Here is a 27,988-nt window from a genome sequence, read left to right on the forward strand (position 1 = left end):
AGCTAAATAAAAACAATAGAAGTAAATGTTAGAAAAAACAAATGTGTACATGGGTTCGATTTCTATTTTCATTATCTAAGGTTATCAAAACTTCCCTTTGGAGGGATTTATGGGGATTTATTCATAAATTAAGGATGGATGGATGCACACTATAAAAAAATCCGTAAAAAATAGGGCATAATGTACTGTATTAATTTGACGGAATTTTCTGTATTTAATTTTTACAGGTGTTTTACCTGTTAACGGAAATGTCTGTAAAATTACTGGATAATGTCCTGGTAATTTTCCGTCAGTACATTATCCGTTTTACAGTGTGGATGGATGGATTATTTTTTTAGCTGAAAATATGTTTTCTTTAGTGGAATAATTTTATATATATATATATATATATATATATATATATATATATATATATATATATATATATATAGTAATTATATAGTAATATATTTTATATATTTATTATATTTTTTATATATTTATCTATTATATACATTTATATATTTTTACGGCAAATAATTTTTAGGGGTATAGAATTTGCTTGTCTGTAGTAATTATAATTAAAATATTATTAATTATAATTCATTAATTATAAGAAACAATAGAAGTTGTGCGATGTCCTAATTTTCTTAAAAAGTTTGTGTAATTGTGTATGTGTGCCAGTTTATTTTTTGCTATTTTAAACCAGTAACCATATAACTGGAAATGTATTAATGTGCTCTGCCTGCTCTTCCTTATTATTTTCAGCATGCATCTGTGTATGTGTGCTTTCGTATTTACTAGTGTTATTTTTTTCTTATGAAGATGGCAGAACCAAAATAAGCCTGACCCTCATTGCCTGTAGCTCTTTGCCCATATTACTCATGCTAATCTATGCGGTTATTATTATGCTGTGTGAACGTATGTGAGCACAGCAAATAAGTGCTCTGAGTTCACAGCGCTGGACTAACGTCAACAGCATCCACTCAGTCTGCTTGATATTTAATAGATATAAACTTAACCCAATTGATTTTGTGTGTGTGTGTGTGTTTCATTCTCACAGGGAGGCAAAAAAGGAGAGAACTTTGATAAGTTTTTCACATCCGCCCCCTCTGCCCTCACGCCCTCTGACCCGGATGTTCTCGCTGCCATAAGTCAAGAGGAATTCCAAGGCTTCTCCTACATAAACCCGGAATTTCCGCCCTCACCCCTCACAGCTGTCTGAGAAAACCTTAATCGATCCTCACCGACCATCTTGTGTTTTTTTTCTGCTCCTGTTTATGATTTAAACTACAGTTACCAAAAAAAATCATTGTGTAATCTGGCTTTAGCTTGCTTACAATAGGAGTCTGTCTCAATTAGACCAAACATTACCTTCTAAAACAACACTACACTGATTTTAATGATCTTTACAGTAAAAAAAAAAACTAAGCATTAATAATATTTAGCCAGTCCACTCTGAGAGCATCAGCCTGAATTATTTAAGGGTCATGCATTCATGCCATTATCTCATTGGACAATAGGATCTTATTGGATATCCTTTTGGATGCTACTAGTAGTTGCCATGACCTAATTATAACTGACTGCACCATAGAAACCAGCATGAACATGATTTCCCCCATGTTTTAAAGTTCACTTCAAGCTGATTATTTAATCTCCGATCAAATTCAGTCTTTGTGTGAGATTCTGTTTGCTCTGGTTTGGTTTAGTTAACCAAATAAGTGTAGACAAGTGAGCAAACACTGGTCATCCTTTTAGCATCTGACAACTGGTATAGAAGCTCAGTATTATGATTTAGAAGTCACACACATGACAGCTAGATGCAAAAAATGATTAATGCTTCAGCATATAAACTACTTGTTTGTGACATGAATGTTACTGTATATGTAGATGCATCAGAATTCAATCCAAATATGATTCTATACAGATTATAAATGTTGGCATCATCTTAGTATTTTACAAAAATAAGTTATTGGGATCCTTGTTCCCATGTTATTGAAACAAATGACTTTATTAAAAATGCTCATTTAGATATTTATGATTTATTCCATATATTTATATGCATATCTATATAAAGTGTGCAGTGTATTATAAAGTATACATGTTAATGTTTATTCAAAATAAATAATAGAAATTTTCTATGAACATCATTTTTACATCAGCATAAAATAAAAAATGACCATGTCATCATAATGTTGTCAAGAAAAAGCTGCCCCAACTGTTATCAACCAAATATTTATTTATTTACAGTGCATAGTATTATTAAACTTAAAGGGTTAGTTCACCCAAAAATGACATTTCTGTCATTAATTACTCACCCTCATGCCGTTCCACGCTCATCTTCGGAACACAAATTAAGATATTTTTGATGAAATCCATTGCCAGCAAGTTAATTTACACTTTCAATGCCCAGAAAGCTACTAAAGACATATTTAAAACAGTTCATGTGAGTACAGTGATTCAACCTTAATGTTATGAAGCGACAAAATAACGACTTAATTCAACAATATATAGTGATGGCCGATTTCAAAACTGCTTCATGAAGCTTTGCGAATCTTTTGTTTCGAATCAGTGGTTCGTAGCGCGTATCAAACTGCCAAAGTCACGTGAACCTTTGAAATTTCGAAACACTTATGACATAATGAAGCCTCATTTACTGAAATCACATTGTTACATGAACTGTTTTAAATATAACTCTAGTACCTTTCTGGGCATTGAAAGTGTAAATTAATTTGCTCTCAATGCAGGCCTCACTGAGCCATCAGAATTTATCAAAAATATCTTAATTTGTGTTCTGAAGATGAACGAAGATCTTACGGGTTTAGAACGACATGAAGGTGAGTAATTAATGACAAAATTTTCATTTTTGTGTGAACTAACCCCCTTAAGTATTACTTATTATTATTGCCAAATTGGTCTCATATCAGCCTTTGAATTCTCGTTTTTACGGATAAATTAATTGGTGTTGTGCTTATTTGGCTGAAGTGGGTACTATATGAATATGGTTATTTAGACACTATGAGGTCTCAGAGATCAGCATGTCCTGCATAGTGAAATTCATGATGTCTGACCTGGAAAGACCTGAGGCTGCACACTGTGCCCAAACTGCCCAACTAAACAACTTGAACATTGCACTGACGTCAAAAAAACTGCCAACAGAAAAGTAGGATGTGGGAAAGAAAGGGCAGGAGTAGTGACAGGTTAGGTGAAAGCAGATGTGTGAAGGTAGGATGAAGATAATTGAAATTAATTTACTAATTAAACATTAGTAAATTACTAATTTAAGTCCATTATTCCTGGAATTTGTAACAAGGCAAAATTTACTGATTACTGCCTGATTTCTGCAGATGTAGTTCCATTTACTTCACACCTGCCTGTAACTTTCTGTTGAACCCAACCACTTAGCAGCGGTGTTTGATTTGGGGTCAGAACTAAACTCTGTAGCAAAGTAGATCTACGCAAACAAACACTGGATTAAAAAAATGCTTAAATATTAATGTACTGATTAGTGAAAATTCCATGTATTTATGTAATTACACTGTTTACGATGTCCATGTGTGTTTCCAATCACAATAAACAGTTAAACCTCAGTATCAAAAATGATTTGTTTAAATGCACAGATAGATAGATAGATAGATAGATAGATAGATAGATAGATAGATAGATAGATAGATAGATAGATAGATAGATAGATAGATAGATAGATAGATAGAACCATTGCACAATAATTTTGTATTGAGTTGTTTCGTGTTTTCAAAGTGTGAAAATAAAATATGATTAAACCTATCACTTTTTTGTGTGTGTGTTCACTCCATCAGTCACCCGTTTGGCCTCGTCTCACTGGTCACGTCTCTGGCGTCTCTGGTGCTGATGAGACGGCAGACCTTTACACACGTCTCTCAATCTCAACACTTTCTCTCTCCACTCATCGCTCCCTCAGTGTCGTCCCAGTGGGCTCGAGTGATATAACAGGATACCCTTAGATACCCTGCCTATTAAAAACTACCCTAACCTCCTTACTGTAACTGTCTTCATCTCCGTCATTCCTCTTTTTGAATGCCCCAGTATGACTTTCTTTTTAGTTCTATGACCTCATCTTCTTTTCTTGAACTGAAGATTTCCAGCATCTGAAAGAATTTAAAAGAAATAAAGTGCTTTCAGAAATGTCTGATTGTCATGTGTTACTGTATATAATTTAGATCTCTGTCTCTCTGTGTCTCTCTTTCCCTCCTTCACTTCTTGAGGTCAGAGTGTACCATGCTATTGATATCATGTCTAAAAATACGTACACTAAAGTATAATGGGACTAATGGAGAAAAAACTGAGATAGGCTTGAGTCGAACATGGATGATGACAAATGTGAGCGCTTATCGGTGCATTCTTCTGAATTTAAACTGTTAGCCGATTAAAAAAATGCTAATTTCTTTAATATCTCAATTAGTTCTCTCAGACAGACTTCTGCTTGTGTCGGCTGCTTCTCAGATGTTTCTTCTGAGAAAAACACCCTAGAAATCATGCATCTCTAAAGTTTCTGAGGAAATGATGCACATTTTCTTTTGTTAAATCCAACAAAGATTCAGCTGCAAATACATCCCTTTGAATTCTGACCAATTGTCAAGGAAAATTGCACTAATATGTCCTGTGTCTCCTTTTCTGACTCACTCATTTACTGTAAATGATGCTGCTCTCTGACTGACTGTCTTCTCACAAAACACTATTGACTAAAATGTCTTTCCCTCCATACTTAAACTAATTTACTGAAGTCTCTTTAGATAAAGGAGAGTGTTGAAATTTGGCAGGTCAACACTTTTACAGACACCAAAATCATTCACACACAATTTTAAAGATTAACTGAAAGTTACAACAGACGAGCAGCTAACTAAATGTTTCAGGTAAAAACATTTCACGAACCTAACTTGAGAACATTATTAAAGACCAGATAACATTGAACGAATGTTTTATTAACGTTACTGGAACAATGTTTGCTCATAACTTTGTCACAATGTTAGCTAAAGTACTGAGACTGGCTCTTATGTATCCAAAATCAGTGATACCGATAAACTAAAAAATCTCTAATATCGGCCGATAACCAATACCATACCAATATACTGTGCATTTGTAAACCATAAATGGATTTCAAAACGTCTTTTCCCAGTCAAACACACTAACACCAAACATAAGCTTCAAGCTAGAAAAATATCTTTCCATCCATCCATCCAAAATGCAAAAGTACATTTTCCATTGCGCATTACTAACCCAAGCCATACTACATATTCACACGCACATTATCTGCGTTGCTTTCGCTCTCTTTCGTTTTGCTGGGATAAAAACGGGGATGGTGAGCGTGAAGATGTGAGGGAGGAGAAGATAACGGGGTATCAGTGGGAAATACGCACGTAAGAGAGAAAAAGAAAGAGGGAGGGAGAGGCGAGTGAGGGAGAGGGAGAGAGAGCGCGGATATTTTGCCAGGCACCCCTGGTGTGAGGCTTGTGCCTGCGCGCTCGCTGCATACTCGTCAGCACCACGCGCACGGGCAGGGTGAGTACACGTTTCTTCAGTCTGTTTTCGTTGTCCTTTACTGTTCTCAACTAATGCGTGACAGTCGAAACACATTTGAACTTTTGTCAAGTGTTATTGACAGAAGTTACAGAAAACGAACGGGTATGTGTTTATGGTTGTGCGTCGACCGTGTTACAAAATTCCAGCAGGTCTGTGAACGCATCGCATGTTATGTTAATATGAGCGGAACATTAATCATAGCACGTTTGAGAGTTGTTTTTGGTCCGTTGTGAATTGTAAACCTCCAGAGTCGTTTAGGAGACTGGCGTGCGGTGAAAACTAACATTTGCAGCTGTTTTTCTGTTGGTGAGTGAATGGTAGCTGAGGTAGTTTTGTGTGTAACTGGCTCAGTCAAGTGCCTCAGGAGGCGCGCGCTGGCATGTAGGTGGGAACTCCATCGTTACTGGGCCAAGGTCTTTCCATACATTAGCCTACATCTGGTTTGGCATTTTTTTTCTCTTCTCTCTGTCCCCGTTCCTTACTGTATGTCTGTTGTTAACACTGTATTTATTGTAATACATTCAGATATCCACTAAACATCTTGGGGTTCCTTTAAACAAAAAGATTTAAAGAGACAGTTCACACACAAAAAATCTGTTTACTGAACCTCATGTCTTTCTTTGCTCTGTGGAACACAAAAGATGAGATTTTGGAGAATGTTTCAACTGCTTTTATTGCAATACAATAAAAGTAAGTGGGGTCCAAAACAACACTGGACCTCATGGACTTTCATTGTAGGGAGAGAAAAAAAACACTAAGACATTTTTTAAAATATATTCTTATGCATTGCACAGAAGAAAGAAATGCATACAGGTTTGGAGCAACAAGAATTTTAATTTTTTGGGGTGAACTGTTCCTTTATATTTTGGATCAAGTGCACTTATCCCACACTGACATCATACTCCATCTGTTTAGAAAGATTTCCTTTAGCAAAGGACAAGATCAGACCCCACAAAAATGCAAAAAAAAGTCAAAATGCAAAAAAAAAAAAAAAAAAAAAGAAGTCGGCGCTGACTGACCGGGGAGTTTGAGGTCAAACTTGGACGGACTGATTTTGTCATGGAGAAGTAACCTCTCTTCTACATCAGTACACGCAGCCTTGAGGGGGTAGAAGCGCTGCGGGCGAAAGAGTCCAGCAGGAAAAAAAGCCTCTCAGTGCAGACAGTCAAGCTGGAGTTTGACACTGTTGTGTTTGCTTCAAAGCACTCAGCACCAGCACTTTTCCTCCACAGTGTTCTCGCTGTGCCTTTTTTCACTGCATTGCAAAATCTGTCCATCATTTGCTGGGGTTCATCATCTGTTGACAGCCAGTGTCAAGGCTTGTGTCATTCTTTGCGGCTGGACGAACGGCAAAAGGTTGCACTTTCTGATATTCACAGATGGCGCTAAGATCTCGTCTAGACACCTGAGATTCAATTTGGAAGCCAAGAGTCTTTTTTTCCCCTCTTTCTTACTTTTGCTCTTTTTCTCCCTCTCTTGTTGCTCAGGGTGCTGCGCTGAATCACCAGCTCTGAGAGACACACAGGAAATGACAGCATGAAAAAGCACACACACACACTCAGACACGTTCTCTCTCACACACACTCTATACAGCCTCTTCAAAAATAACCATCATAAAAGTCGCCATAGCAGCAGCAGCTGAGTGACTGCGGAGACAGGAAACTGATTCTTTCAACCTCATGCGTGTAACCGAATGACAGCATTCATTTCATTAATCTCATGTCAAATAATCTTTAAATAGGTAGAGAGCAAATGACAGGATGAAATCGTTCCTGTATCAGCTCAGCACAGATGCAGAGACATTGACAGAGAGCAAAACGCACATTTCACTTTGAAAAGACCTTTCAAGTTATCGTCAGCGCTGTCATCCGTTCACCACCGAGACAGAAAGCATCCCTCATTAATTAAGAATCGATCAGAGCTCAGCTCTGGGTGAATCAGAGAGATGCACATGGTCAGAAAGAGGATCTAATCTTAGTTTTACAGAGAACATGAGTTCATACTGTACACTCTGACATTTACATACTGCCATTTTTAGTTAGCTGCCCCATATATGGCCTCTCCTCATTCCAGTGTCTTTTCTTGCCCTCTGTTCCTCTCCAGTCTGAACCTTTCTTTCTTTTTTTAATGCAGTGTTGTTATTGATTACTAAAACTATTACAAATCATTTTTGTTATTTGATATAAAGCTGGAACTTAAAGAATGTAAAAGAAAATTAGAAATCTTGCCTTGGCAACTAACTGGAGTAAAATAAGTTGAAGTTGAAGTACTAAAATGACTTAAAGCTGCAGTCCGTAACTTTTTTTGGGTAAAAATGATCAAAATCAATTTTTGAGCAAGTACATAAACCAGCCAGTGTTCAAAACTATCTCCTTACCTTAGCTTGATTCACAACAGTAAGCTTGTAATAATGTTTTATAATAAATCAATACTGGTGGATTTCTGCAGGAAATTCGAACATGCAGCAGTTCCTTTATGCGTCATTACGTCGCGTCTGTAAACAGAAAGAAAGGAGTCCCAGCTAGACTATGCATATAGGATGCTACTGGTAACGGATCATTTATAGCCTTTTCTCACAGCAGCTGGAATAATTAAACTTATCATTTTGATGGCAGATTGTAATCCAAAAAGGTCCAAATGACGTAATGTCATCAATGACAACTGGAGATTCACCCGTAGTCAAAAACAAAAGTCTTCGGACTGCGGATTGGCTAGAGAAATTGAAATCTACAAGTAACGCTAATACACACTAAATACACAGTCACGCAATGCTGATGTTGTTAACATTAACAATTTGAGAACAAAGTATAACAACAATAATAATTTGCACGTTTTTATGCGATATGAGCTAAGCGATTGTTAGACTTAATCACCATTTGCAGCGCGATTTATTGTAGGCTAATCCTTTTCCCCTCAGTTGGTCAGAACAAAAGTGGCAGACATGTTACTTACTTGTTCAGATGACATTTTCCGGTGAAAATTCCTACTTTGGTCATACTTCAAGACTACAATCTGTGATTCCGAAGTACAGTATCCACACCGGTGTGGTGACTGACAGCAAACATTAGATTCATCCGCGTCGAGGAGCCGCATATCACTGCAATTGCAGGTTGCAAACAGAGATGGCGACAAAGAGGCAAAACTTACGGACTGCAGCTTTAAATTAAAATGAAATAAAATCAATTGATGCTAAATTGAAATATTACAAAAATAAAAACTAATAAATATGACAAAAACACATAAAATTATTCAAACTTAAAATGAAAACTGAAAATATAAAAATAAAAGATAATTAAAAATATGAACAAATAATATGACTTATAAACAATACTAAAATAACAATATTTTAAAGCATTACAGGAATAGAGTGCAACAGTTCCCGCCCCCTTTTTTCAGTGCCGCTGGTTCCGGAAGTATTTTTTTCATTAATTTTAAAATAGTCTTCATTAAAGAGTTATAAGCCATGAACCAAGCCAATCAGTTACAAGATGAATCACAACACTACAAACTTTGATTTGAAGCAAAAAAGCTTTTGAAAATGGGACAAAAAGACAAAGGTACAAGACTTTGTACTTAACGGTTTTAGTGAGGGAAAGAACTACAATCCCATAAAGCATTGCAAACAGCATAATTGAATTTAAAACGATGGAAAAATATAAAACTACTCATTTACAAATGTTGATTATATGCATAAAAACTATTTATTTTAAGTTTATTGTTGGTTTAACTTTAAAAAGTACGTTACCTGGTTCTCTTAAAATTTTGAGTTAATACAATGAAGGTGATTGGTTTAATCAACAGAAGCTCAAAATATTATGTTATCTGAACCACATTAAATTATTGAAAATGATTTGACAAAAGAAAAAATGTTGTGTTAACAAATCATGAGTGGGAGGAGCTATTTTGTAGTGTGTTGCTTTTTTCGACTCTGATTGGTGTAATTTTCTGTACAGCATCATGGGTAATGTAATTTTTCACCATGAATTCCACTGTTAAACACGATTATTTTAAAAATAAGCTGAAATATTGACGGCTGAATTCGGGAAATCATTCAATATGTGAATGATTGTTTCTCTAATGAATATCATCAATTTCACAAAACCAGTCTGAATGATTTGACTCATCTAGTTAAGTTCAATTCACCTGATTCAATTATTGGGTCACTTATGGCTCACTGGAGGACAAGATTATCATTGAATAATGACTTAAATTTCTGTCGATTCCTCACAAAACTGTTGTATGGCTTCAGATGACTACAGTCATATGGATCCATATGGATACATTTATGGTGCCTCAGTCCAATTCATTGTAGAAAAGAGTGAAAAGTACAGTCTTTTAAAATGTCTCTTTTTGTGTTCAACAAAATAATGAAAATCATAGAGGAGAATAATTAATGAAAGGATTGTAATTTTTGGATGAACTAATCTAATAGCAGCTTTTTGTGCGTCTGCGTTTTTCCTCTATACGGACGAGGTCTGTGTCTCACAGTAAAGCTATGACTCATGACTCTGTAGGCACTTGTGTGTGATGTGAATCACTGCCAATAATGTTTCACTTTCTGCCTCAATGACTGCCACCCGTTAAGCCTGGTGAACTTTGACCTTTTGTGCGATTGGTTGATTACCGCCACAGTGGGACAGGAACTATCTCTCATGATCTTTTACACTCCTCTCTGTTTTCTCTTGGCATTTTATTACTGGTGAACTGAAGAATAACACAGACTGTGCAGAAGTGTCTAGATTTTATAGTGCTGTTTCACTCCCCGCTGCTCATATCTTTAATGTTTTTGCTGTGATTTGGACCTTGGGTGCTGACGATTCATATGTGTGTGTGTGTGTGTGTGTGTGCAGATGAGCTCTTGCAGCAGCAGGGCTCTGACTCTGCTCTCCACAGTGTTTGGGGCGTGTGGACTGCTGTTGGTGGGGGTTGCCGTGGCGACGGATTATTGGCTGCTGATGGAGGAGGGAATCGTACTGCAGCAGAACCAAACTGTTGATGTCAAGATGGCATTGCATTCTGGCCTCTGGAGAGTGTGCTTTATAGCAGGTGTGGACACACACATATGCAAACACACTCAAGGTCTTCCATAGTACTTTTTGATACAACTTTTGGATGCCAAGGACGCAAAATAGGATGATCTGCCTGCAGGGGACCCCTTTTACAATATATATATTTTCTTGATATATTTATATATTTTATTTAGTTTTATACACTGCCATTCAAAGGTTTGGGTCATTTTGAAAGAATTAAAGGCTTTATTTAGCCGATAAATTGATCAAAAAGTGAGATTAAAGACATTTATGATGTTACAAAAGATTTCTATTTCGAATAAATGCTGTTCTTTTGAACTTTCTATTCATCAAAGAATCCTGAAAAAAAAAAAAGGTTTATGGTTTCCACAAAAATATTAAGCTGCAAAACTGATTTCAACATTGATAATAAGAAGAAATGTTTCTTGAGACCAAATAGCTTTTTAGAATATTTCTAAAGATAGTGACACTAGATGGAGTCTTTACATTTTAAAATGCATAAAATAGAAAATAAACAGTAAAATGTATATATGTAATTTAGTTTATATATATATATATATAGATAGATAGATAGATAGATAGATAGATAGATATCTTCTTGTGTAAAGACCCATTCATTCTTTGTAGGAAAAGTAATGTGAAAAAGACAATTTGTTGTTTGAAACATTAAAATAATTTTATAATTATAATTTAATTACAAAATATAATATAATAATTTATCATTGTGCTGATGCCAAATCAAGTTATTAAAATATTATATTATGATAAATATTATTTACTTTGTGTTAAGGTAAAGGTGTATCTACCTTCATTGTGTAATTTTTATTTTATCAAATTATTGTGACAGGTCTTTTTTTGTCCATTTTTTTAGGCCTTAATAATAATAAAAAACCAAAGATATGACATCCAAAATATGTAAGGTTGTACAACTATAGTTGTATATAGATCTATAGACCTCTTTTATTGAATCCAAAAGGTTTTAAATATATTTTGCTACATTTAAAGGTATTTTAAATATTTTGAAGTGTCAAAAGGTCATTCGGTTTAACTGTCCAAAGGCCAATACAGCCACTTCATTTGTGATTAAAATATCTTCAAATATAATAAATGTATTTATTTTTTTATTCTGGCATGATTTTATAACATCATATATTAATATGGTGCAAAATTGTATTAAAATTATGCGTAGAAGTCATTGCTTTGTTATGAGAAAGAATGTCCGGAAAAATGAATTTTATTGATGTCATTCGGAGTAACCAATATATAGAGACCATTTTGGATCAAGTCATGCGGTCAATATCATGTGACAGGATGTGACATCATTCAGATACCTGCAGAAAGGACCACATGGGCCCTGTCCCAAATGGCACCCTAAACCCTCACGGTCTTCCTCTGAGTCCGCACTTTCACGACGTAATGCCGCTTTGACTGCCGGGTAAATTCCTCTGCGTAGCTCACAGTCTTGCGGGCTCAGCTGAAGTGCGCATCGAGGGCGCATAGCAGCCGCAAAGGGGGCGCTCACGAGCACCCTTCTTTAAGCTTAAATGACGAATGGGACACCCTACGGTCTCATGGACTTAACGGACACGCGCACGCAGCGGCCATTGTAAGTCCACAAGACCGAAAGTGCACATGAAGTGTGTCATTTGGGACAGGGCCATGGTTGTGAAGCAAAGTAACTAACTCTCTTTTAACTATTTGAAAAATTAATGTTTTCACTTGCTCATACGTATGTCCTGAAACATCAGATCATTCAGTACAACCGCTATAAAATATGGAAAATGTTGTAATATTTTAAAAACTTTTTACTAAATATAAATATAAAATGTTTGATGGTCCTTTTGCTAGCTAGATATCAGCCTGTTAGCATTTTTTGAAAATATCGTCATTCGGTAAAACCAAAATTTTGGTTAAAACGAATGACTTTTTTTGGTGACAAATTTTGTCCATCTTGTAAAAAATAATAAAAGCAGTGTTAATTGATTATAAAACCACATATTCTCATTGTTAATACTTAATAAAACTTCAAAATTAATTATGTCTTCATTATGTTTTTTTACACTTTTAAAAACCTTATATGTCAATGACCCATCCTGTTTTTTGTTTGTTTGTTTCATACTGTTAAAATGCTGTCAATAGAATAAAATTATCATGATTATTTCCATGATTTTTGAAGTCTTTTAAAGAAAAATGAAAAATAAAGCATAATAAAACTAAATTCAGTAAATGATTTAAGAATCATTAATGCAACATATTTAACTTGTATCTAAAATACAAATTTCAGATTTGTTTTGTTTTAAATAGTGGTTTGTTGTTTGAAACATAGTTATTCTCCTCTGTTATTTTCCTGCAGTTATTCATCCATTTACAGTATATATCTGTTTTTCCTGTATTCCATATATACATGTATCTTTCAATACATCCTTTGTCTCACTCTTTTAGGTTCAGAGAAAGGTAGATGTGTCGCCTCTGAGTATTTCACAGAGCCAGAGATTGAAATCACCACAGAAAACACTGCAAATATCCTCAGTGAGTGAACGTGAGTTCTCGTCAAAGTAACACGTCCACATCTGCACACACAACTCTCACGCACATGTATTTGCTGTTCTGGCAGAGATGGTGCGGACAGCTACGCCCTTCCCTATGGTGTCTCTGCTCTTCGTTTTCATGGCCTTCATCATCAGTAACGTGGGCCACATTCGTCCACAGCGCACCATCCTGGCCTTCATTTCTGGAATCTTCTTCATCCTCTCAGGTAAGGAGAAACCTGTCCGTATATAAGGTGAACATTGCTCTTAGGCCACGCTTGCTGAAATAAAATTGTATCCCTTTATGAGTTTTTAGACATTTTACATTTATACTGAATATATTATTGCTATAACAGCTATAACATTTAGAATAGATGTTGTGCCATTTATAATTATGTCATCACAAAATAAGCCTGGAGGAACATTTTTTTGAATCAAGTCTCTTTCTAAAATACTCTTACTGTTAAAAATAGTTCATAGCATGTTTAATGCAGATCCTTTTCAGGAGGATTAGATGTGTGAGGACTTTGTGTTCTGTACTCACCAGAATGCAGCAGTACCATCTGTAGTGCATTAATGATGTCTTCTCCAATCACAAACCTGCGTCTGAGCATGAAATCACTCCATCTGTTTAGTATTTATCAGTTTTTTGGAACCAGTAGATGCAGTGCCAAAGATTCTTTGGTGGAAGTGCTGTATTTGAATTGCTTTAGTTATTCTGTAAAATAACAAATCTATCATATGGGTGCCATAACTAAGCCATCTGTCACGTGACTCTCTATGCGGTTGCATATTTTTTACTCTTATTAGTTTCTCATGAGCAAAAATGCAGTCATCTATTCCCGTAGGCACAAATGCCTGGTGTGTCCCATATTATGTAAATGTGAAGATTAAACTCATCAGTCAATGGTGCCACATTTATTTCCCAGTAGAAATATCTGAACGTGCAATTCAGTTCTGCACCAGCAGAGGTCAGCAAGTTTATAAAATATAAAACATGCTTATTAGTGAGAATCAAGCAGTAGAGGGTAGTAGGCATTGCTGTATGAACTCATATACATAAAAAAGGCTCCTCTGAAATCAGAGACATTTAATGACTGTTGTTTATTAACAATAATTGTTTTTATTAATCAGTTGAGTTTACTGTTTTTCTAATTTTCAGTATTATTACAGCATGTGATGTAATGCTGCTTTGTAAAGTACCTTGATCAAGCTGTTTATGGGGGTGGAAGGGTAACTATCCAGCCCCCTCAGTCAAGATGAATGTGAAAATAGATTTTAATCATGAAATACAATCAACTGACACTTTTAAAAATCACAATTGCCATGTGCATAGGCTTTCTAGCATTAATATTAGGCTACTATAGCAACATTTTAGTTAAGGGCAGACTGTTTTACAAAGGCATATTTGACATGTGAAATTCACGGAGAATGCAGATATACTGGCTAAAGGTATGATGATTTTTTTTTTTTTCATGTTTAAAGGACTAGATAATTGGTTGTAGTTGGTTGATTATTTCACTGTATTGTTATTGTTACAGTTCAGGCTGACTTACCAGAAAATTATGTATCTGTTAAATGGGTCATAATGAGCATGTGTTTTATAGCAAAGCAGACACACAGTTAATTACTTTTGGTGGTGGTATCACTTGTACTTCATGGTAAAACTTCTGAAATTGTGTATCTAAGACGTATTTATATCCAGTTATGTAATTAATTTCATGGATATCGATGAGTCGAATTTTCGAATATGTTTGTCTAGACAATTTTCCTTTTTGTTCTATCTAGTAATACTATTACATTCTTTGCCATCTGTATTGGCTCAGAAGCTTTTAGTTGAATAGTTGTAATGACAGGTTTGTTTACGGTTTTGACGAATATGTGAATGGGCCACATGAGTTTTTCTAGCTGGGGATACTTTGTGTTACGTCATGCTTTCGTCACTTCAGAATCCCCCAGTGCTCCGCTGCCACCGGCTCTGTATTTGTGGTGCAGCAATTTAAAAAAAAAAAAAATTGACATTGACATTGAAAACAAACTAACCTTAAAAGTATGTTTTGGAAGGAGGTAAAGTGCCTATAGAAAGACATCATACCCCTTTGAAATAGTTACAGTTCTTTATTTGTCATACAGCCTGAAATCAATACCCATTACAAAAAAAAAAAAAAAACTTTTCCAGCTTAATTTACAAATTTTGCCTTACAACATAAAAGTAATGAAACAAAAAAACAACAGTTCTGAAAATTAATAAAAACTGAAAAATAACAGGGTTGGAAAAGTCATTAGTCTTTAATACTTTTTAGAGCCACCTTTTGCTTTAATTACAGCCGCTAATCTTTTTGGACATGTCTGTACTTGTCAGGGATCTGTTTATGTTTTCCGTGTCACATGTTCCTTTGTTCTCAGTTTCCCGCCACTTGTTTGTCTCCTTGGTTACAGATTGATTAGTATCCTTAGTTCAGGTGTGTCTTGTTGATTAGTCTCATTTGCTCCTCTGTATATATTCCCTGTGTTCTCTCTCAGTCTTTGTCGGTTCTCATTTGTGTTTATGGCTGGTTTTTCTTTTTTACTCCTGTTTAATTTCATTATAGTCTGTTCATCGGACTCCCCTTCGTTGTGCGCTTTGTCTACCACCATGAACCGTTACAGTACTAACTTTGCACACCTAGATTGGGGAATATTTGCCTAAGTCTTCCTTGCATGATTGCTCAAGTTATATTCCGTGGTGTGTGGCAATGGACTGTTCTCTTCAAGTCCATCCACAGATTTTCTATCGGATTTGACTCGGGGCTCTGACTTGGCCGCTCAAGGACATTCACCTTTCTATCCTTAAGCCATTGCATTGTTTTGTGGCAGTATGTTTAGGATCATTGTCATGTTGGAAGGTGAATGATCTGCCCATCTTCAGCTATCTAGCAGAGTGATGTAGATTTTTCTCATGAATTTGGATGTACTTGGCAGCATCCATTTTCCCTTCAATTCTGACCAGTCGCCCAGTCATGCTGAAGAGAAACACCCCCACAACATAATGCTGCCACCACCATGCTTCACAGTAGGTATGGTGTGTTTCGGGTGGTGTGCTGTGTTTGCTTTTCACCAAACATAGCACTTGGGCCTTTTAAATTTTGGTCTCATCAGACCATATCACCTTTTGCCAAATGGCATCAGAGTCTTCCAGGTGTGTTTTTGCATAGCGCAAACAAGACTGAGTGTGGCACTTTTTCAGGAAAGGCTTCTTTCTTTCAATGCTATGTTTGGCAACAGTCCAAACTGCATGTGGCACATTCATGATAGAGGCGGGGTGTATGGAGATACAAGGTTTCTGCCTGACTATCGAAGCACAAGATTTTGCTGGAGAACATGATCATCAGGTTTTAACAAACTTGTGAAGTTTGTGCTGCTGTCATTAACCCTTGTGTGGTCTTCGTTTGGGAAGTACACTCAGGGTCTTTGGGGTCTCCACAGACCCCAGGCAACAAAATGCAATTTTGTAACAAAATGTTTTTTTTAAACAAATGTAATTTTATTCTGTTTATTAATGTTTTTACTCCATATTTGTGCAGTTTTTTTATACAAAAACAGCTTTTTATGTAAAATTCACTTTATAAAAGACCCTCATTTCTAAATTTCATCCATGGGGATAACATGGATAATTTGACATGGTTTAGTGTAAGATTTTTGCCCATCTTTTGGAAAATGCAGTTTTAAAAGTAAAAAAACTATCATTTTTTCCAGTAGACGGCTCCAGAGCTCCACTATTTGCTATGTGTTATTTGACTGACTGAAAGATGTCTTTTCACAAGTATTCTTCAGTTGGATTCATATCTGAATATTCTGAAATCACAATTATAACAATAAAAGCTACTTTTTGTCAAAGTTTAGTATTTTTTGTAATGAAAAAAAAAATCAGTTTTTCAATATTGTTACATTATGATGAGACTCCACTTAGAAAATGGACAAAATTCATCCTCAAAATCAACATTTTTGAAAAACTTTTTTTTTTTTCAGTACAAAAAAATTTTAAACTTTGACAAAAAGTTATTTTTATTGTCTTTTATTGTCATAATTGTGATTTCATAATATTTAGATATAAATCCAAATGAAAAAGATGTCTTTCAGTCAGTCAAATAACACATAGCAAATAGTGGAGCTCTGCAGCCGTCTACTGGTAAAAGTGATATTTTTTTACTTTTAAAACTGCATTTTCCAAAAGATGGGCAAAAATCTTACACTAAACCATGTCAAATTATCCATGTTATCCCCATGAATGAAAGTTAGAAATGTGGGTCTTTTATAAAGTTAATTTTACATAAGCTGTTTTTGTATAAAAAAATATTAATTTATTTATTTATATAAATTTAAAAGATATGACAAATCCTCCAAAGCTGCACAAATATGAAGTAAAAACATTAATAAACAGAGTAAAATTACATTTGTTTTTTAAAAAACAATTATTTTGTTACAAAATTACATTTTGTTGCCTGGGGTGTGTGGAGACCCTGAAGACAATGAGTGTGACCCTTTTTTTTTTTTTTTACAATAACATAACTAGATATCACTCCAATTTTTTTTTTCTTTGCAGATCTTTGTAAAAAAAAATTATTTGAGCAAATGTCGTTTGGGGTCTGTGCATACCCCAAAAACCCTATTAGGGTCAAAGCAAAATATCGAGCACTAAGAATTATTTGATTTTTTTTTTTTTTTCACTATTTTTACTCAAATTGTTATACTTATTATATACTTTGTAATGAACAAAAAATATTAAATAAAAAGTGCAAAATAAAAGCATTTTCCCTCATGAACTTGGTATGAACCCCAATAGAACATAAATGTGCATGAAAAAGCACTTTCATAACAGACTTCAGTGAGAGTCTAACCCTAACCCACTCTGAAAGTAGAACTTATTTGTATGCAGATGTCGCTGTTGTTTACTGCATTGCTGCCTCAACCTTGCACACGGCCAGAAAAGACCTTCAACTTTATCAGAAACACCTCTCTCCTCCTGCAGCACAAACTTCCTGACAGACCGCCCTTGAAAAACACCTTTTTACTTGTCCTTTTCTCTCTGTGTTCTCTATCAGCCTGCTGCTGAATATGTAATGGGCATTTCAGACTGTTTGGGGCTGATAAAAGTGCTTCAGTTGAAAGAAGCCATTAAAAAATAAAGATCAAGCATGCTGATAGTGCCGTTAGATGGAGCGGCTGTGAAATGTAGCTGATGTTTGCAGGAATGTTGTGTTTTTGCTTTTTGTATGTGGGTGAGAGAGACTCAAGTCGGTCATTCTGCTGTTGCGATAAATATTACAGGCATTTCTCGGCTTGTGCATGTTGAGCTTTTCTCATCCATTCTCACCTGTTCCTCTTACAGTTTTGCTGTCATTCTCTGTCCTATCTCACACACATACACACATTACTCTGCTCCCTTCATTTTATCTCCTCTGTCCTCCATTCATCTCTGTGCTGCAGTGAGGAGTATGTGGGGCTGTGATTTATTTAGATGAAGCTTATGTCCTCTCATCAGTGGCTGGGGATGTGTATGTACAGTACTTGTGTATCTGTTGAGTTGGCCGAGGTTGAGCAGTAAATCCTCAGGGGTCTGACTGGAAGGCTGATGTCCTCATCACAGTGCAGTTAATTATCTATATTGTTTATTACTGTTGTTGTTATTTCTCTTTTTTCATGCAACTGCATTTAAAGCTGTGGTACATTTAACTTAACTTACAACTAATGGTACATTTATAATAAGTGTTTAGACTGGACTGGTAGGACCCGCCGCAGAGTATCACAGTAACTGCGTGCCTCGCCATAGACATACACAGAGAAAAGTAGCTCCGGCTACAATGTTCTTCCGCAAGACGCGTGCAGTTCTGTTTATTAACCGCTAGAGGGACAAAAATCACTGACTGCAGCTTTAAAGGTGCAGTAAGTGATTTTCGGGAAACACTTGATATTTGAAATCAACCCAAACAAACACATTCCTCCCTTAATTGCTCTGCCCTCAAAATGCACAAACATGCAATGCGAGAGTGGATGTCTTTTTTGTCTTTATCATAGCTGAAGCAAAGCTATATAATGCTTCACGAAAAATAAAGCGAATATGACGAACGAATGACAAGGAAGAACAACAAATGAGCATACAGTAAACAAGAGTATATACAAGCAAGAGTTTGTTTTTAGTCACCAGCAGCACATCAGCTCCAGACAAACAATAGCCGCGTTTCCACTGCCGGGCCAAAGCCGAGCGTGCTAGTGCGTGCCAGGGCCGGTCGCGTTTCCACTGTCACTTCCGGGGCTTGATCGTGCCTCTTCGGTGCTTCCTCGGTGCCAAAGGCACAAACCTTGGTCCAAAGCAGGCCAGCTGGGGCTTGAGGCTCGGTCGAGGTGAAAGGCGGAGCTAATCGTAGTCAGGTGATGGTCTACACGCTGAAATGGGTTGGGTTGTGTGACGTTTGATTAAGGGAGGTTTGTTTAAGGGCGGTTTTTAGATCAGCGCTGCGGAGCTAGCGGACCGACAGTGGAAACGCAATTTGATTTTGGCCTCGGTGCCTAAGGTCTGTGGCCATAGGCCCAGCCCAGCACGCTGTTAGCCCTGGCTCGCACTGGCCCGACAGTGGAAAAGCGGCTATTGACACTCAAAACTGTAGGACATGTTTGGTTCACTTAGTTTTGCCATGGCCATGACATATTAACTTGTAGGAATGTGATATGTTGTGGCCTTGAGATATTAATTTGTGGGAACATCATAATAACTTGTGGGAACGTGAAAAGTCATGGCCACAAGATCATTCAAGAAAAATATATTGTTCCCTCAACATAGGATCTCGAGGCCATGACTTTACATTGCGTGGCCATGACATAAGGATGTCATTACCCCAACAAAATGATCACGTTCTCACAAGTTAATAAGTCGTGATTTCGGTTCACTTAGTTTTGTTGTGTGATAATTTTGCCACAACAAAACTAACTGAACCAAACGTGTCACCGTAGTTACTATAGCTAACATTACAATAACAACATATCTTGGAAAACCATGGTTTTATGGTGTATTGATTACCATTTGTATAACCACACAAATACCATAGTTTTTTGTAGTATGTTTTTTGTAGCAAAACCATGGTTATTTGTGGTTACCATGGAATAACTACAATAACCATGTTTTTTTGCTTTTATTCGTAGTAAAACCATGGTTAATTTTCATGAGGGCTTCTTTTTCCAGTAATATTCCTTTGGCCTTTTCTGTTTTTTAAAGTCTCTCAGCCATCTCACTTTCTACAGTCTTTCTTCAAATCTCACTCTCTCCTCCCCCATCATGAGTGGACACGCTCCCTACTGCTGATTGGCTACAAGTGTGTTGTGCTGCTCGGTTTGATCCACTTTCAACAGCATTTCTCAGAAATCACTTACTACACTTTTAAAGGGGTCATGAACTGCATTTTTAAAACTTAATGTTCTCTGAGGTCCACTTATAATGCTATCAAGATTTTTACATCAAAAAACATTCTAATTTAGAAGCAATAAGCTATTTTCTATCCTGTTTTTGACCCTCTCTTTCGAACACTCTTGGAAGTAAACACTCATGCAAAACTGTTACCCAATGATAGCAATATTAAAATAATTTTCAACATCCCTGCCATTACACATGTGGAATTGTTTTGAAAACTTCCGATGTTGAAAAATATCTTGCTACATATTTGAAACATTTGCCAACCATGTAAAATGTTTATGTATTACATATGCATTTATAAGTCTTGGTTGTGGCAAATTAAGTTTAAGCACTTGGAGTTACCACAGTTATAATTGGCAAAGGATGATTTATGGTATTATGATAAACGGAATTATGAATGAATGTACCATTGTTTGTCACACTGTCATCCTTATACGGTATTCATAGTTCATTCTTTTCGATAAAGTGAAAAATGTATACATTGTCATGTTTTAAATACAACCCAAATTTGAAGAAAATGAAAATTAAAAGACTTTCAAATCACATGAGCCAATATTTTATTCACAATAGAACATAGATAACATAACAAATGTTTAAACTGAGAAATTTTACACTTTTATCTACTAAATGAGCTCATTTCAAATTTGATGCCTGCTACAGGTCTCAAAAACGTTGGCACAGGGGGCAACAAATGGCTGAAAAAGCAAGAAATTTTGAAAAGATTCAGCTGGGAGAATATCTAGCAACTAATTAAGTTAACTGATATCAGGTCTGTAACATGATTATATATAAAAGGAATGTCTTAGAGAGGCAGAGTCTCTCAGAAGTAAAGATGGGCAGAGCTGTGAAAGAGTGCATAAAAAGATTGTGGAATACTTTAAAAACAATGTTTCTCAAACGTCAAATTGCAAACGCTTTGCAAATCTCATCTACAGTGCATAACATCATCAAAAGATTCAGAGAAACTGGAGAAATCTCTGTGCATAAGGCACAATACCGAAGACCTTTATTGGATGCCCATGGTCTTCGGGCCCTCAGACGACACTGCATCACTCATCGCCATGATTGTGTCAATCACATTACTAAATGGGCCCAGGAATACTTCCAGAAACCATAGTTGGTAAAACACGATCCGCTGTGCCATCTGCAGATGCCAACTAAACAGGGGCGGATCTACCGGGGTGGCACGGGGTGGCAACTGCCACCCTAAGAAAAAGCTTTGCCACCCCATCTGCCACCCCAAAATTATCAGAGAATAAAATATAAATGTTAGCAGTGTTTCAAGTACTACTGCTTTTCAGCAGCGGCGCTTCAATGTGATGACATAAAAGACAGCGTATTGCAAAATAATGGCAAGAAAACACGTCTTTCAATAAACTGCATGACGGTTGCACGCGAACGCAGCGCGCCCAATGTAGTCAGCTTCATTAACAAATGACTCTTATGAACCGGTTCTTTGGGAGTCAAAAACACAGCGCATCCAAGTTCACTTACGAATTGTTTTCCATTTGTTCGTGAATCGGAAAATTACTGCTTGTCGCCTAACTCAGAAGTCATTATTTTACTGTATCTGTAAATTTATTTTTGTATAGTGTAGTAGACAGTGAGCTGCAAAATAATTCCTGAATCCCAGTAAGCGGCATTTTTGTTACAGTGTTACATGAATTGGCCTCACTAGTGTTCACTGGGCAGTGCAGTAGTCTGTGTATTTGTTATGTTTTGTGTGTCATCTGAGGCCAAAGTTTGATTTTGTCAAACAAGAATAAGTTTTTGACTAAAACATTTTATTTTGACCTGGAAGTCTAAAGTTTGTACAAGTTGGTGCATAGTTTTGAGATTGTGTTTATAGTTGTGAGAAAATGTTGAATTGTTTCATTTCAACTAGATTAAAAAGTTTGAAAGACAAATTTATGCTGGCTTGTCATAAAGCCAACTTAAAGTCTTGTTTAAAAAACATAAATAGTTTGGTCAGTTAGGCCAGAATATAGATGTTCTGGGTGATTGCTAAAGTGTTGCTAGGTGGTTGCTAGGAGATTCTGGGTGGTTGCTAGGCTCTTGCTGCAATTGCTGGGGAGTTGCTAGAGTATGTAGTTGATAGGGTGTTCTGGGTGAACACACACAGACATTCCCACCAAGTTTTTGTTGTTCTTTAACTTGCACTAAAACATGTGATTTATGCCATCGAAGTAACCTGTGTAATATTAATAAAACTGCTCATCTCCTTTAGTGATACAAGGTCAGACTCATTTTAAAGCTGTTGATGTTTTTTCATATAGTGCCTTTACTTGGTGCCATGATGGATATTGAAATCTTTTTATTTATTTTGGTAATGCAATGTTTGTGAACACAACTGTACATGTCAGGCCATAAATCTCCAAAAACTATGCATGGGTGCTTGCTTTGGTGTTGCCACCCCTCATAGACCTCATGCCACCCCTTTGCCACCTTATAAATAATTTTCTAGATCCGCCCCTGCAACGAAAGCTCTATCATGCAAAAAGGAAGCTGTATGTGAACATGGTCCAGAAGCGCCGTCGTGTCCTGTTGGCCAATGCTCATTTAAAATGGACTGTTTCATAGGCAGACAAGTCCAAATTTTACATTCTTGTTGGAAATCATGGATGCCGTGCCCTCCGGGCTAAAGAGGAGGAAGACCTTCCAGCATGTTATAAGCGTTCAGTTCAAAAGCCAGCATCTCTGATGGTATGGAGGTGCATAAGTGCATACGGTATGGGCAGCTTGCATGTTTTGGAAGGCACTATGAATGCTGAAAGATATATAAAGGTTTTAGAGCAACATATGCTCCCCTCCAGACGACGTCTATTTCAGGGAAGGCCTTGTGTATTTCAGCAGGACAATGCAAAATCACATACTGCAGCTATTACAACAGCATGGCTTTGTCGTAGAAGAGTTCGGGTGCTGAATTGGCCTGCTTGCAGTCCAGATCTTTTACCTATAGAGAATATTTGGTGCATCATTAAACAAAAGATGACCACGAACTCTTCAGCAGCTGGAAACCAATATTAGGCAAGAATGGGACCAGATTCCAACATCAAAACTCCAGAAACGATGCCCAGACTTCTTCACACTGTTTTGAAAAGAAGAGGAGATGCCACACCATGGTAAACATGCCCCTGTCCCAACTATTTTGAGACCTGTAGCAGGCATCAGATTTGAAATGAACTCTTTTTGTGCATAAAATTTCTCAATTTAAACATTTATTATGTTATCTATGTTGTATTGTGAATAAATATTGTTTCATGTGATTTGAAAGTCTTTTAGTTTTCATTTCAAATTTAAAAAAAAAAAACCATCCCAACATTTCTGGAATTCGGGTTGTAAACTGAAACGTGTTGTAATGTCTTACTGATAACAAAACAGAAGATGTCGCTCACTGAAGCTTTTATTCAGGATTGCAGCGAATGGCTTAGATCAAAATAATAACAAAGCAGAGTTCTCTACCTGCTTTCTTCCGTATTCGATAAATCCAGTATATTAACTGCATAAATGCCAAAGCAAAGGAAAGAGGAACTCCTCTATTTACTAGCCTCAATGTGTTTATAACACTGGCCTACAGCCAAAATTCTTCTAAAAATAAATGTTGTCAAACTTTTACTAATTCTGGGTCCCTGACAACGAAAATGATGCTTAAAATTGTGGATTGGCTCTAGTTTTCAAGACATGCTATTGGGTCAGTATATACGACCATTGAGGAATTGTGGAGGATAAGTGAGTTATAAAGTGAGTTATATGTTTCATGTGTAAAAACATTACTCTCATTTGTTTATGTACAGAACTCAGAACGAGGAAGTATACAGGACGTCATCATCCGGAAGCACAGGAGTTATGATCACGTAATATGATTGACAGATCTAGACCGAATGAGCGCTCTCTGACTCATAACACATGCGCACCCAGAAGAAAACAGACACACAGTGCTCTGTATGCTGTTTCAAGCTGTTCAGATCACATAATTCAGTGGAAAATTAATAGGAATGATATTCTGTATAATGAAATATGAGTAACGTGAGAAAAACATCTGTTGTCAGACACAAATGATAACAAGAACATCCATTCTCTTCTCTCTTCTGGAATGCTTTTTTTTGGAGTTTACACAGGTTTTCAAAACAGCGTCATCTTTTTTTTTTTTCAGTGAACCAGGGTGATGCGAACTTCTAGGTTAGCCTAAAAAAACATCATCACTGCAGCATTCTTGAAACACATAAAATAAGAATCGTCAATTTCATTTTTAGCTGTTTTTGCAGGAGGTGGCAGCCACAATCTTGGTGTTCTGTTGATTTTTCTTCACTCATTTGTTATTGTCTCTCTTTTTCTCAGGGTTGAGTCTAGTAGTGGGGTTGGTGCTGTATATCTCCAGTATCAATGATGAAGTAATGAACAGGCCGCGGGAGCCAGAGCAGTTCTTCAACTACCGCTATGGCTGGTCCTTTGCATTTGCTGCCAGCTCATTCCTGCTCAAAGAGGTCAGAAGATGACATTTCATTCAAAAATATCAATTTATCTGCCTTTTTCGTATGTCATTTTGTTTGCTCAGAGTAAATTCAAGCTCCTTGGCCTTGAATAGCCAAGATGTAGTCATATTTCTTGTGAAAGCTCCGATGACTTGAGCATATCCATGCTTCTAGGCCTGAGGGGCTTGACAAATGACGGTACTGTAATTATGTCACTCGATGCTGCTGAAGCAGATGCTTTTAACATGACCCTGCCCTGACACACACTTCAGTCGATGGCCAGACCTTCGAGTGCGCTCTTTATGTATTATGAATGTGGATCTTCAGATGTGCTCCATTTTAGTTATTACTCTGGACCTGAATACTGTATTTAGAGCAGTTAATCATATTGTTTTCATTGACTGCAAAAGGAAAAGATTAAGTAATCTGAGCTCAAGGAGGTCAGTATAAGGGATTTTACCATGTATATATTTCTTTCTATTGCTACACATGATATTTTAGATTTTCAAATATTGATTCAAATGCAGATGTTATTAAGGTGATTATGAAAGTCATTTTGTGAAGAAGACAAAGTGGATGATGGAGCGGTGAGTGCTACAGATCACAGGCTGTCTGTCAGCTGTTTTCTTTGCCCATAAAGTGAGGATTAAGCAAAATTGAAGTTCGAACTCTCTTTCCTGCTTAAATCAGCAGGATCCTTTTACTTTTATGGTCGCTGAAGGAAACATTAGATTGTCAGTGTGTGTGAGAGGGAAAATTAGAACCAGGGTAAATAAGATATTTTCAACAGATCAGCATTTTAGAATGATTTCTGAAGGATCATGTGACACTGAAGACTGAAGAATCTTATGTTTTAAACACAGGCCTGACAAAATAACTGTTACCATAAAGCAAGAAAATCAAATTTGTCCCATATTCTGGACATTTGGAATGTGGCATTTATGACATCACATCTCCTCACTGTCTCTCTCTCATTCTCACATATTCCCTCAGGGCGCCGGTGTGATGTCAGTGTATCTCTTTATGAAGCGTTATGCAGAAGAGGAGATGTATCGGCCTCACCCGGCTCTCTATCGCCCCCGTCTTTCCGAGGGCAGTGACTACAGTGGCCAGTACCTGCACCCAGAGACCTGGCCTCCCCCCCAGCGCGCACGGAGCGCCTCTGAAATCTCCAGCGACATCTCCATCCAGCTCACTCAAAACCCCCAGCACCCGCCAAAGAGCAGCGGCCAGCAGAGCACATCATCTCCGGGAATCACCGCAGCTTCCAGCCCCACCTCCGGAGCCGGTTACCAGCTGCCATCGTCAGGTTCTGGAGCTCAATTTCCCCACAACCATCCCCTCCACCCTGGGGCGCACGGGCCAGCTGCTGCATCCCAGACCCTTCCCATGTCCGCATCACCCGCTGCAGTGCCACCCCCACACTATCACACACATATGCGCATGAGCGCCTCTCCATGCTAATCGCAGAAGGAAGAGAAAGTTTATAGAGTATTTGTTTTTAATTGAGATCAATGCATAAACGAGAAACAGAAAATATTATACAAGGCAAGATATAGTTTTTTATATGAGAAAATGAAGTTAAAAAACTGTTTGTAGCAAAAGGCCTCTTTTTAAGACTGAATGTTGTTGTTGTGAAATTGTAGCATATTAAACTGCACTGGATCGAATGGGGTTCATGCAGAACACTTGACAATCGCACACACCAGAACTGACGATTCATTTATTTAGACATGCACATTAGCGCACATAAGAGAACTGTAACTATTGCCTTTAATTCTGGAGATAAACTTAAGTTATTTCTCATCATGAAATCTGTGAATTGTTCGTTTTATTGTTAATATTATCATCAAATGCTAGAGTGGGAATTACTTACGAACAAATTTAAAATGCAGAACATATTGTTTGGATTTGAGATAAGAGTGATTCATAAGCCTGAGTTCAGATATATTGCTTAGTTCTTGTGTAAATATTGTGTACTGTTGTGTTTTGGCTGTGATTTGGTTCACTGCCTTTCTGCAGAATGTTGACAAATTCGGTGGGGAAAAACTCAATTAAAATGCTTTAAACGTTCTTATTTTGTAAGACTCTTTTCCTGATTTATCATATTATGTAGGTTCACGAAAACGCATTTGCCTGACATCATGTTTCAAATTGCCAGCGCTCATAGCGACCTCTAGTGGTTAAGAGATTGTATTGAAACTGCGGCGTTATGAGAAGCGCTGTCCCTGGTGCTGAAAACATTCAGGCTGCTTGTCAACACAGACCATGCAGCAAAAAAAAGTCTATAAATATTTTGAACACAGTCAAATGTTCCATAAGGCTTTATTGCAAAATTAATGTTACATTAATGTGAATGAGCATAATGAATGACATGAATGGAATGAATGGAACAATTTGTTTCTTGCAAATGGCCACTATGATTATTACATCATTAGGATGTTTGTGTGTGTGTGTGTGTGTGTGCGTGTGTGTGTTTGTATGTGTTGAGAAGGGTGTAAAATTAAAGATGCCCTAGATTCAAAATTTGAATTTACCTCGGCATAGTTGAATAACAAGAGTTCAGTACATGGAAAAGACATACATTGAGTTTCAAACTCCATTGCTTTCTCCTTCTTATGTAAATCTCATTTGTTTAAAAGACTTCCGGAAAACACGCGGATCTCAACATAACACCGACTGTTACGTAACAGTCGGGGTGTACGCCCCAATATTTGCATATGCCAGCCCATGTTCCCAACATTATGAAAGGCATTAGACTAAGGGCAGCCAGTAACGTCTGGATCTGCACAGGTGAATCAACAGACTAGGTAAGCAAGAACAACAGCGAAAATGGCAGATGGAGCAATAATAACTGACATGATCCATGATAGCATGATATTTTTAGTGATATTTGTAAATTGTCTTTCTAAATGTTTCGTTAACATGTTGCTAATGTACTGTTAAATGAGGTTAAAGTTACCAACGTTTCTTACT

The 27,988-nt window shown here is 36.8% G+C and overlaps 2 protein-coding genes across 3 annotated transcripts in view; both read left to right on the forward strand.

Moving 5' to 3' along the window:
* Window positions 1-2,325, forward strand: part of prkcg (protein kinase C, gamma) — a 35,253-nt gene extending 32,928 nt beyond the window's left edge. For both annotated transcript variants that reach the window (XM_048152119.1, XM_048152120.1), the window contains one exon: window positions 1,043-2,325. In XM_048152119.1, coding sequence (XP_048008076.1) covers window positions 1,043-1,204 — 162 coding nt within the window. In that variant the 3' untranslated portion in view covers window positions 1,205-2,325. The remainder of the gene's footprint in view (window positions 1-1,042) is intronic.
* Window positions 2,326-5,257: 2,932 nt separating this feature from the next.
* cacng7b (calcium channel, voltage-dependent, gamma subunit 7b) lies at window positions 5,258-27,085 on the forward strand. The gene is made up of 6 exons (XM_048153791.1): window positions 5,258-5,517; window positions 10,389-10,584; window positions 13,011-13,097; window positions 13,183-13,323; window positions 24,879-25,024; window positions 26,006-27,085. Exons 2-6 carry the CDS (start codon window positions 10,389-10,391, stop codon window positions 26,474-26,476), a joined length of 1,041 nt encoding a protein of 346 aa, XP_048009748.1. The 5' UTR covers window positions 5,258-5,517; the 3' UTR covers window positions 26,477-27,085.
* The last annotated feature ends 903 nt before the right edge of the window (window positions 27,086-27,988 follow it).

The sequence above is a fragment of the Megalobrama amblycephala genome, linkage group LG13 (genome assembly GCF_018812025.1).
Source record: "Megalobrama amblycephala isolate DHTTF-2021 linkage group LG13, ASM1881202v1, whole genome shotgun sequence".
In the NCBI taxonomy this organism is placed as follows: Eukaryota; Metazoa; Chordata; class Actinopteri; order Cypriniformes; family Xenocyprididae; genus Megalobrama; species Megalobrama amblycephala.

Coding starts and splice junctions, on each gene's coding strand:
- cacng7b (XM_048153791.1), top strand. CDS start 10,389: ATGAGCTCTTGCAGCAGCAGGGCTCTGACTCTGCTCTCCACAGTGTTT. Junction 13,098..13,182: donor AAACACTGCAAATATCCTCA/GTGAGTGAACGT, acceptor CTGTTCTGGCAG/AGATGGTGCGGACAGCTACG. Junction 13,324..24,878: donor AATCTTCTTCATCCTCTCAG/GTAAGGAGAAAC, acceptor TCTTTTTCTCAG/GGTTGAGTCTAGTAGTGGGG.